The sequence below is a fragment of the Chelon labrosus genome, assembly GCF_963514085.1.
Source record: "Chelon labrosus genome assembly, chromosome: 4".
Lineage (NCBI taxonomy): Eukaryota > Metazoa > Chordata > Actinopteri > Mugiliformes > Mugilidae > Chelon > Chelon labrosus.
Window position 1 is genome coordinate 30,800,955 of NC_140340.1, and position 11,266 is coordinate 30,812,220.

Sequence of the window (11,266 nt, forward strand, 5' to 3'; positions counted from 1 at the left end):
ATGATTCAAATACCCGTAAGCAGAAATCAAATGAAAAACAAACCAACAGATAATTAAAGTAATGGTTCAGTAAATTGATTTTATCCTATCTTTGATCATTTTCACCAGTTTCCTCAATAGTCAATTGAAACCAGGTTGGTGAGAGGTTAATTAGCTGTGTGGTCGTGGTTGATTGTCACGATGTTGGACAACTGCTGCCACTCCAGACTTCAAGATAGCATAAATTATAACTTATAGAAAATTATAAAGTTAGAATTATTGCTAAGATTGAACTCTGAGTTACCATCTCTGGCAGTCTGGAACCATGAAACACAGTTTTGGAAGTGTTCTAGAAAGGTTTGTGATGTCAAATAAAAATGAAACAGAAGAAGGATTACATGCTAAATCAGAGGTCAGGAGACCCCTAGGGGTCCACGGAGGTACTGCAGGGACGTCGCAAATTGTTTTTCCCATAAATTTAAATGTCTTTAAATACACATATACATAAGAAGGGGGCCCCCGCTCCATCTCTCCATCAGTTTGGGGGTCCTTGGACTCAGCCATGAGGGCAAATTGTTGTTACCAGAGCACTGAAAGAAGACAACAGTACACTGCAGACATACCTCGAGCACACAGTACGCGTCAACAGTGTTTTTGTAATTACTGTCAGTACCAGAAGGGGGAGACAAAAACTCAGCACTGTAGCTTCAAACATGTGGAAGCAGAGCTCAAGCTTCATGTGACCTACACAGCCATTGACAAAAAAATCATATAAAATATACATAACCTAATGGATGGATGGAAGAATGGATAAAACACTCCACTCTCCATTTCATAGAAGAGTTTTAAATATGTTCCCTGACATGCTCATACATAATGCATTACAAATATTATACAAATAACAAACCAAACATAAGTTTGAAATCTAATTGGCACATTTTGATCCTGGTTAGTAAGCTAAATATTTAGAGAGAGGGACAGTATAAGGGTCTTCGTTCCAACCTAGGTGTTTCAACCTCTCTACCACAAACATTTCTCCACCATTTCGGCTTGTTTGGGCTGGTGTAAACACAGTAATCTTGTTCACTCCGTCCTGGAACAAATTAACCGAGCTGAACCCGGTTCAGAAGATGCAGTCGCTCCACAGAGCTGTTCATCTGCAGTGTGAACACGTGTTCATCCCTTTAAGGGTGGCCCTTAAAATGATAAAACCAAGCACTTTACCTGATGCGCCTTTTGGAAGTGCACCTGACTTGGCATCCATATGTTGTTCTGTTCCATGAAACACAGAATAGCAATAAATGCTGAACCACAGCTATTTTGATCTGATTTCCTGAAGTCCATTTCCCCACAAAATTACAATCAGTCACAAAATTGATGGTGTGCCAGATCTTTGTCTCAACTGCCCTGTGAACAGGAACCAAACTCAGGTCAAATGCAACATTTATTGTATTATATTGTATTTTATTGTATCAATCGGAACGAAATATCAGTGTAAGAGCACCCTTAAAATCTGTCAGTCAGTTCCAGTCCACCCCCTTTAAGCTTTTTAACTACATCAGAAATATATCAAACGATAGTGCTGATGTTTAATGTTTAATATGATCCCTTACGAATAAATACTTGAAATAATTGTAAGAAAAAGAAAAAAAAAAATTTTTTTTTATCTGAAGACCCAGATGAATTTTTCTAAATGCTTCGACAGCTGAAATATCAAAGTTAAAAGATCAAGGCTACATATCTATCCGTCATTTTCTCGCAGCACCCAGCCTACCAGCCCTCAACAGTTTCACCTGCTATGAACACGAGCAGTCCTTCTTCATCACATTTCATATTTTCAGACCAATGTGTCTTAAGTTTGTATGAGTGTTTGCTTCTGTGCGTGTATATATGTGTCCCAGTCAGGGTAAAGCCCTGATGCTTTGCACCACACAATACACAGACTCTCTGCAACAACTGAAATAAAGCAGTCTGACACGGAGCAACAGGGACGGCGGTGCACGACTCAGTATCAAAGCATAACATCCAACGCTCAGCGTGATGACATGTCGCTATGTTAATGTGTTTGTTTTTCCCGTAGGACGATGTGTCGGAGTGCAGAAAGTTGTAGCGCGGAGCTAACTCCAGCTAAGGATCAGTCACCAACACGCTCCCTGCTTGAGGCCTCGCAGGGATACGAGCTTTGTTGTTGATATAATTTGAGCATGAGTATATGAATGAATTTCTGCATTTAAAAGTGGCAGTGTATGAACACACGGCAGGGAACAGAGAGTAGAATAAAAGAGTGCGTGGACTGCCTGCTTTGGCAGAATTAGACACTCAATCGTTCCATTTAACATCACTGGAACAGCTGTCTGTAGAATTTTGGCATTGTAAGTAAGATCTTAGTCCTCCTGCTTTTAGACTTAACCGAGGCAGTTTGGATGGGCTTTTTCCATGTGTAAATAATTCTCTTGCAGTGTGCCAGAAGCTTCAGTATCTCATCTTCAAGTCTGCCCTCGGTATTTTCTCAGGACCTCTGTGCGCTGATTAACCATTCACACAGTGATAAAACACAGAGGTAACTGTGTTGGATGACAGTAGATAATGAGAAGAAATAAAATAATTGTATATGAGTAGTAATGCATAAAATAAATTATTTGCAGATGGCAGTTTGGTAGATTGTGCTGTTAAAGTACAGGTTCTTTCTCTTAACTCTATTCGTTTCTGAGGAATGTTCTACGGAAGACATGATATGAGTAGTTGTTCTAAAAATGCTCTTCATGTCTGGCCATGTGTCCGAGGGCAATGATGAATTTGCTGTAAAATGGTGATAGTACACTGTAAAAGTCAGGAGGTCAGGACGGGCAAGAGTTCTTTTTCGGCTTCATTTAGCACACAAACAGTTCTGTCCTCCAAACAAGGAGAGGCTGTTTCGAACATTTTTATTATTTTATTTTTTTATTTTTTTTTACACTAAATGCTGAGGAAGTTACTTCAGCAGGAGGTAACTCACGAGCTCTGCGCTGATGCAAGACATTGAAATAGACTTTTACAAACCTTTAGCCAAACTACCCCTCATTTCACTTATTCACTTTCTCATCCTTTTCACTCGCTCCCCTATCTGTACGTATAAGCCAGACATTCTAAACGCTTCTTATTCCTTCAGACTTACACTTCACGCGCACTGGACGTTAATATCATCCCCACGGAGATAACTCGGTTTGAAGCAGTGCGTGTCTGAGTGTGCGCCTGCGTGTGTGTGAGCACGCACTTGTATGTGAATATATGAGGGGTCCTGTGTGCAACTGCTCACGTGCAGGTGTGTCTGGATTTTCATCAGTTGTGAGATGAGTTATTAGCCCCCCAATCCCACCCCTTCCCCTGCCAGATATTAATTGCATCAGGGCTGTGATATATGGGCAGATTACTGGGTGTAAAACGCATTATTTCCTTATGGAAACAGGCCCAGGAGAGATCCATCAGATAGCATCCCGGTCGGTTTGGGGCTCACTATATAATACTGTGTGTGTGTATGGCTTACCTGCCACAGTCACAGATGGGAACTGTACTATTACACAACTGCATGTTTTCAAACACCCGACAAGGCCAATGTTTAGGTCCACCTCACAAGGACTTACTTTGACTTTCGTCCAAAGACGTCCTTGTCTCAACTCACGCCAAGACAGCAAGCGGGTTTAGGGAGGCCAGTGTTTACACTGATATATATTTTATGCTCGAATGCTAACTTAAGCATGACCAAAATATAGATATATTGCTTATTAGCTTACTGTATAACAGAAATAAGTACTGCAGTAAAAAGATCATTTCAGAATGACAAAAGTTATGACTGTGATACTTGGACCAGTTTGTTTTTGGGTTTAATTATTTATTCTATTTATTCATTTGTTGGTGGTCATGGCCACCTCTCGTCTGTGCCACATTCCCATCCCAACCAGTATTTTCCTCAACCTTAACTATGTACTTTAAACGGTCTGAACTAAAGCAAAGTGGCAGAGGATAAAGTAGCCGGTCAATCATTCTACCAGAACATAGGGAAATGTGTATGAGTTTTATCTGAAGACAATCTTTTAGTTTGGAGGACTTCTCAGCTTTCACACTCTCAGCTTGTTGCTGTGTGAGCTGCAGTGACTCAGAGGAAAGGCTCTTCACAAAGTGAGCTGAGCGCAAACTTTGAGTTTGACCTTATTAGCTGGATGGCTCTTTGTTGCTGCAGCAATTGGAACAGGTTGGCAGGTTTGCCAGCACTTATCAGAGCATATTAGACCTTCGCTGGGCTTCTATTAAACTTAATGAACATTTAAATCCTTTAATGGATTGAAGGGAATTGAGAGCGGCAAATTATCAGCTAGACGCTCTCCGCTGGTGTTGATAAAGACACCCGCCGCTGGAACTTGAAGAGACATGTTTGAGACAGCAGCCTCCTCCTCTTTCCCTTTCTTCATCTCACTTTGGTCTCTCTTCGTGACCATCTCTCACTCTCCTTGTTTTACTCCTTTTCTGTCACCCTCTTTGCCAGTGTATCCCTCCATCACACAGCCTCTCTTTTGTCACTAACACACCCTGTGTTCCTGTGTCGATCTATAACAGAGGAGAGGAGGCTGCTGCTGCAGAGCCAGATCTCCATCATTCATCAGTCCCCATGAAGGGAACATCATAGAAATCTCTCTCCAGGAGGGATGTGCTAACACAACCACACCGCCAGCCCATTACAGAGCTGTCAAGCGGCGCCTACAACCGTCTCTCACTCCTCTGCTTTACCCCGAACCATCCCGGTGAGGGATCTTCTAGCCCACATGCTAGCAGAGCAGAGAAACATGAATTACCCCAATGACATATGTGCGATCACAAACCCGGGGGCTGCTGAACTCTGGCTGGTCCAGCCTCAGCTGCGGTTAATGGGAGGACAAGGATCGAGCGAGGCCCCTGCTTTGTGAGGCCTGGCCTGCTTCAACTCCTGAGGACTGGCAGAGCCAGCCCTATTGATCTGGTAGCTCCTATATTTCTGTCGACAGCCGGCTAACAAGGCTGATGTCTCAATAAAGACCAGTGCCTAGGGGAGAAAAGGTGGGGAGGCAGGTGGGCCGGCCAACAGCAACCCCTGTTAAGACAAGCCAGCAGACAGTGGGAGGGAAAAGTTCATGCTCTCGCTGTTTTTTTTTTAATGCACTCCCATAATGCTGCACATGCAGGCTCTCCCTCCCCAGGACAACACTGGAAGCCCTCACTACTGAAACTGAAAATGGATCCAGAGCCATGGAAAAATGCAATTTTAATAGTTATTGACCTGAATGGTAGGGATCGCTTTTAAGGTGAAATATGAATTAACTAGTAAATTGCCGTCACTTGCTGCCAAAGCACAGTTAATAAGACGACTCTTTTAATGACTCTTTCCTCATTTTGAGGTGAAATTATGACTAAAACAACTCTGTTTTTATGTGTCCTACTGCTCTCCTATCTCTTATTGACTGGGAACTGACAGCTGTAAGTGATTGAGCAAAACAAACAAAAGAAGAAGTGAAACACAGTGACAGGTTGATTGATGAGGACGCTGATCTATTTTTGATGCGTGAGACTTCAGGATATAGTTTGGGTGCTCTGTGTGGTGAGGAGGTGGAAACAGGCATCAATAAAAGGCGCTAGGCGTTTAAATATGAAACGACGTGGAGGAAAACATCTTTCCCCGTCAGTGAGCTTGCTGAAGTGTCCTTGAGCAACAGGACTTAAGCAGCTTCAGCGCTTAGCATAATAGCCTTTTTTGCCCTCTGTAATCTGCTGCAGAGAGGTTTCCTCTCCAAGCTATTAATTATGAAAAAGTCCTCATGCATTCTATTTTCATGTGATGTTGCTAAACATGAAGCAGGTTCTCTATTGACTGAAGAGAGATCAATACAAACAGCAGCATCTGAACCGACTCTGGTAGTGATCAAAATCAAAAGCTTTTTTTTTCCACTCACACACACACACACACACAAAAACCTGCCTTTTATTGCACAAAGAGGGAAAGCCTGCAACTCCCAGCAGTTCGGCCGCTTTCAACTTCTTTGTCTTCCCTTCTGTGGCTTCTAAATTACATGTTCAAATCTTAAAAATGAGGCAAAAATAATCTTTTGTGCTACTCATTGTTCTCTGTCTCTGAGTCTTTTTCCCCCAATGGTCCTCCTGCAGCAGAGGTATGTGGTAATAATCTTCCACCTACAGTTTGCTCATTAGTAGCGAGTCCTGCTCTCTGCATGGGTCTTTTCATGTTCCTCAGTACTGACAACAACCTGAAGGTACGCTCTCTATTCTCGCCGGGAATGGGACGGTGTGAAGCGGCGTGCAGGAGTTGAATCAGGGACTGTGCTCACAGACAGGAGGTGCTGCTCAGGGAAACCATCACCGTCCGTGCAGGCAAATGTACAAAACTTTAGACAAATGCGGGAGCTACTGCAAAATTGGTCTGCGTTTGTTGCCTCCTTTGTAAGTGTATGTTTGACATTTCTGAAGGAAGATCGAAAGACTGCTGACAAGTATTTTCAGCCAATATCTAATGTGACCATTTTCATGCCTCAGTATAACAGACTTCCTCTCAGAATTGATTTCAGGAAAACACGATTTCTGCACCAAATAGCTTCTTCTAGTTTGAAGGACATGCACTGCTGGTGGTTGCCAGTGGGAAAAAAACAATGTATGAACCAAGAATGTGGGATTCTCAGATTTGCCGTTGTATCAGAAGAGAACAAAACTGTCTACCCACACGGAAAGAACCTATATAAACATATAGGTTTTAAAATAGGTTTTGAATATATGTGACATACATAAAATTGGCCGTTTTCATATATACGCATATATGCAGCATATATGCACAGATAAACTGCATATAGGTTTCATATATGCGCATATATCCTCATATAGGTTCTTTCCGTGTGGGTATATGAGGATATATGAAACCTATATGCAGTTTATCTGTGCATATATGCTGCATATATACGTTATATATGCAGGATATGATAACATATATGCTGCATATATAGCATATATGCGTATATATGAAAACGGCCAATTTTATGTATGTCACATATATTCAAAACCTATATTAAATCCTATATGTTTATATAGGTTCTTTCCGTGTGGGTATGTGTAATCAAGTGCTCAAATATAACACATACTACCATGCTGTAATGTAATAAACGATGGCCAGTCACATACAGGCTGCATCTCACTGTTTTGATCGCCAGGCAAAGCGTCCGTGCTGAACATTAGCATAAAGAAAAGTTGAAAACCTGAAATACAAAACGATCCTATGAAATCATAGGATCGTTTTGTAATTTTGTAATTTTGGTGGTCGAATAATAAACCCAAATGACCCGCAGCAACATTTCGCTTCCGAACAACATTTTAACAGAAAATACTGGAATTCTGTCATTTATCGATGCAATGTGATTCTTTTTTACTTACTACAAAATAAATTTGTAGTACGAATTATTTGATATGTGTGTGCGTGTGTGTGTTTCTATTTTTGTGGTATTATTGTGGTCAGATAAAAAACCACAAATCCCCAAATTTGGACTGAATTCTCATGGTACAACAATTTAAATATATCTGTAAAATGTAAAAACAGACTTGTTTCAGACTTGTTTTTTCTTTTTCTTTTTTTCTTTAACTCTATTAAGAAATGTTTGCTTGCAAAGAGTCTTAAGGCCACATTAAAGAAGTAGATCATTTTTTAAAGTGGTGAACTCCGTCTTCGCCACCAATGCGTTGGTGAGCTTAGCTGCTTAGCGGTACGTCCCTGCTTATCGGCTACTGATTGCAGCTCCTCTAATTTTTTCCATTCCTGGATAGAATAATAAAAAAATAAAAATAGCAATCTGTCCCTATAATAATTACTGTGTCTCCTGGGCGCTGGATGGATCCAGGGAGAGGTTCGATATTTTCACGTCTCTTATTGAGGAAACATGCCGGCATGTTATGAGAAGTCAAAATATCATTTGCTTTCCTTTTGTTTCTTACCATACATACGAACTTAAAGGTATTACATGGGTACACACAGTACACATACATAATATAGACACACACACACATACATATTTATATATATAATAAATGATAGTATTTGAAGGACACCTGAGTTATGATGGACTGATCTGATTCAAAGCCTCATTGTATGAGTGAGGAGTGCACAGCACTGCCACCCATCTATAATATAACACATCTTCTATACATTTGCATTTACACAAAACTAGTAAAACTGCAAAGGGGAACGCTAAACAAAACCAAAATGGCTGCTCGTGGCTTCCGCTTGTACATGCAATATACTAACGAAAGCCATTCTGTATTGTGCGGCTGCTCTTACGTGTAGTCAAGTGGAGCTCTGCATGACCGTGTTAGCACTGCGTTACCTGTTCTTCCAGCAATTTAATTTCCAGCTCTTCATTCCAAAGGTTATCTCTTCCATAATATTTGTAATTGCCCTCCAGTCGGGCCGCAGCCGAACCAAAGAGAAGAAATTAAATGTTAGGCGCTATCATTTTTTTTAAATGCACTGTCAAAACCAGGGGAAAAAATCTGTTATCTTTTACACATCAATTATTTGCCTGGATATTCGTAAAAATTTGCCTTTAATTATTTCCAAAACTGAATCAGTCTCTTTTGTTGGATCTTGGAAAAATGTAATTACTTTACCTATTTTTATTAAATGCAGGAAGCATAGAAAAACACAGGAAAACTCTGTTGCACCATTTCCACGCTGTGGTGAAAATGCCCCTTATTTCATCATCTCTTATTGAATCTTATTCTCAGTATTTGAGAATATATATGATATATATGTATTTTTAAGTGAATGCTTTTGTCAGTAGTGGAAGGACTACATTTTATAAAGGAATTCAGCTCAGTGTTTTTTTTTAACAAAATTTTTCTTCATTTAAAGAAACAGTTTTAGGTTAAACGCTAACGTTTCTGTTCTGTTTCATTCGCGTCTATGTCTCTGATCACAGCTCTTTACGTGTCCTCACGTTCCTCGTCTATCTGTACACTGTCAGCTATCAAATGTAGGTGAAATCCCCTTTCTTTGCTTCGTAAAAACAACAACAAAGACACTAATGCCATTGTATTTTCAAATTTTGTAGAGAATACTTATGAATCATATGATCAAAACCAACATTTATTTACAGAGTAAATTGCACTTTTTTTTGCAGCTTGTAGCAACTCAGAAACGTCAAGCGACTAATCCCTCCTACAGTTACCTTAACGATGGACAGAAAAAACATACTTGGAAAAAAAAAGCGTACCTTTAAATATGCGCTTTTGCTTTTAGATTCATTTATTTACTTATTTTTTACAGCCAATCCACAGAATGGATGTAAATTCGGGGTTTACAAAAGTACGTCTTTCACTGAAATCGGCAAAGAGCACCCATCATTGCAGGTAAAGGTCAAATCAATCTGCAGAGCAATGACACGAGAGAGAGAAAGATGGGAACCCTTGACATGGGAGCCAATGAAATTCAGGTGCAAACGGTAAAGGAGAGGGAATAAACCGCGCAAGATTTCAATGGGGGTTTCAATGGACAGTCCCTCACTTCCTGCTTTGTTTGACCTGAGTTGGCCCAAGCCTCCTCACCCCAACTTTACCAGCTTAATACAGGATAAGTGGCTGCCCTCACCTCTCCACTGGTGAGATGATCCCACCTGAACCAAAGTACTGATCTCTCTCAGTGTTCCCCTCACTATTTCTTCTTCTGCTGCAGTTTTTTCCACCCTGAAGCAGTCGAAACTGAATTTCGCCGTCAGGGGCGAAAGAAGAGGCCCTACCACTTTCTGCTGTCACTCAACCTCCTGAGACCAGACCTGTGTGTAGGACCCTGACTCTCAATAACACACACACACACTCACAAGGAAAGGTGCCGGGGGATTTTTTTTGTCTCTGTGTGACATTAGTTGAACAAGTGACAACAACAGTTTTCCGTCTCACGGTGGAAAGATAAAGGACAGGCGAATGGAAATACACAAACACAGGCTGGGCTTCGGGGAGCAAAGTTGTTGTTTAACCCTGGCTGTTCAAGAAGCTCAAAGGGAAAGTGCAACTGAAGACGTTCACCTCAGATAACGCATAGGGAATCTGCACAGACGCACACATTTTCACGTCACTGCTTAACCCCACAGCAGACACATGCGCTGTTACTGCAGCTGACACGCAACCCGGGCAAATATGAGCAATGTCAAGGCGAGTTCACACACACACACACACACAAACAGACATCAGTCAGATTTCCTTGAGTTCATGTTCAGAGCAAAGTTTGATGTCGTGCCCCGGTTGAGACACTCAAACACCCTCTCTTTTAAAGTGTGTGTTTACATTTGTTCAGGAGTGTGTCATGCGTTGGCACGTTGTCCGTGTGAGCTCCACATGTATGAAGTTAATCCCTGCTGTCAGAGAATATGCATTATTGAGCTGTGACTCTTCAAACGAGCACACACAGACACACACAGATGCACACTCTTACCTTCGTTGCTGCTACTTCCCGTGGTGCCCACAGCCTGTAGTGATATAGTCCATAGCAGCATCGCAGCCAGCCCCGGATCTGAAGCCATGGTGTTCTCCCTCACACCCCGCCAGACTCCCTCTGCCTCTCTCTCCCTCTCTCCTCTCTTACTCCCTCGCCCTCACTCTCCCTCTCTGCCACTCGCTGCCTCTCTCTCTCTCTCTCTCTGTCTCTCCTCTCCTTCTTCTTCTTCTTGTGTCCCAGGGTTGAACAGAGAGCGAGAGCAGGGTGCTGAGGAGAGGGAGAGTGTGTGTGTGTGTGTGTGTGAGTGAGTGTGAGGGCTGCAAGCTCATTGGGTTGGAGTAAGAGCCTAGCTCTGTGGCTTGCTTCAGTCTGCCGGCTCCCTCACACACATACACACATACATACACAGACTTTCGGCAGGCAGCCTGAGGAGGGGAGGGAAGAGCGTGTCTGTCAAAGTCGCGGCAGCCAATTAGAGCGCAGGATTGGGCCAGTGCTGCACGCTAAATGCTCCCTCAGTCACCACACCCTCCTGTCCTACCTGCCTGGCCAACTCTCACTTTCTGTTTATCTCTCTGGGTCATGAGCTGGCACACTGCACCCCCCTCCAACCCCATCCTCTCCCTCTCTCTCTGTTATTTACCCTCATTTGTCATTGGCTCGCCTCTCCCACACACACACACACACTCACCTACCCAGTGGCAAATATCTGACTGATGGGATGAAGTGAAAGCAGCAGCACGGCGGTGAGGCCCAAGGACAATGATCGGTTATCGATCTTCCATATTGCCTTCATAA

The 11,266-nt window shown here is 42.2% G+C and overlaps 1 protein-coding gene across 1 annotated transcript in view; it reads right to left on the reverse strand.

Annotated features, from left to right (window-relative positions):
- epha8 (eph receptor A8) overlaps nucleotides 1–10,553 on the reverse strand; it is a gene marked incomplete at its 5' end in the record, with an annotated part of 120,337 nt that extends 109,784 nt beyond the window's left edge. Inside the window, one exon of the mRNA XM_084543201.1 lies at nucleotides 10,466–10,553. Coding sequence (XP_084399327.1) covers nucleotides 10,466–10,553 — 88 coding nt within the window. The remainder of the gene's footprint in view (nucleotides 1–10,465) is intronic.
- Between the last annotated feature and the right edge of the window lie 713 nt (nucleotides 10,554–11,266).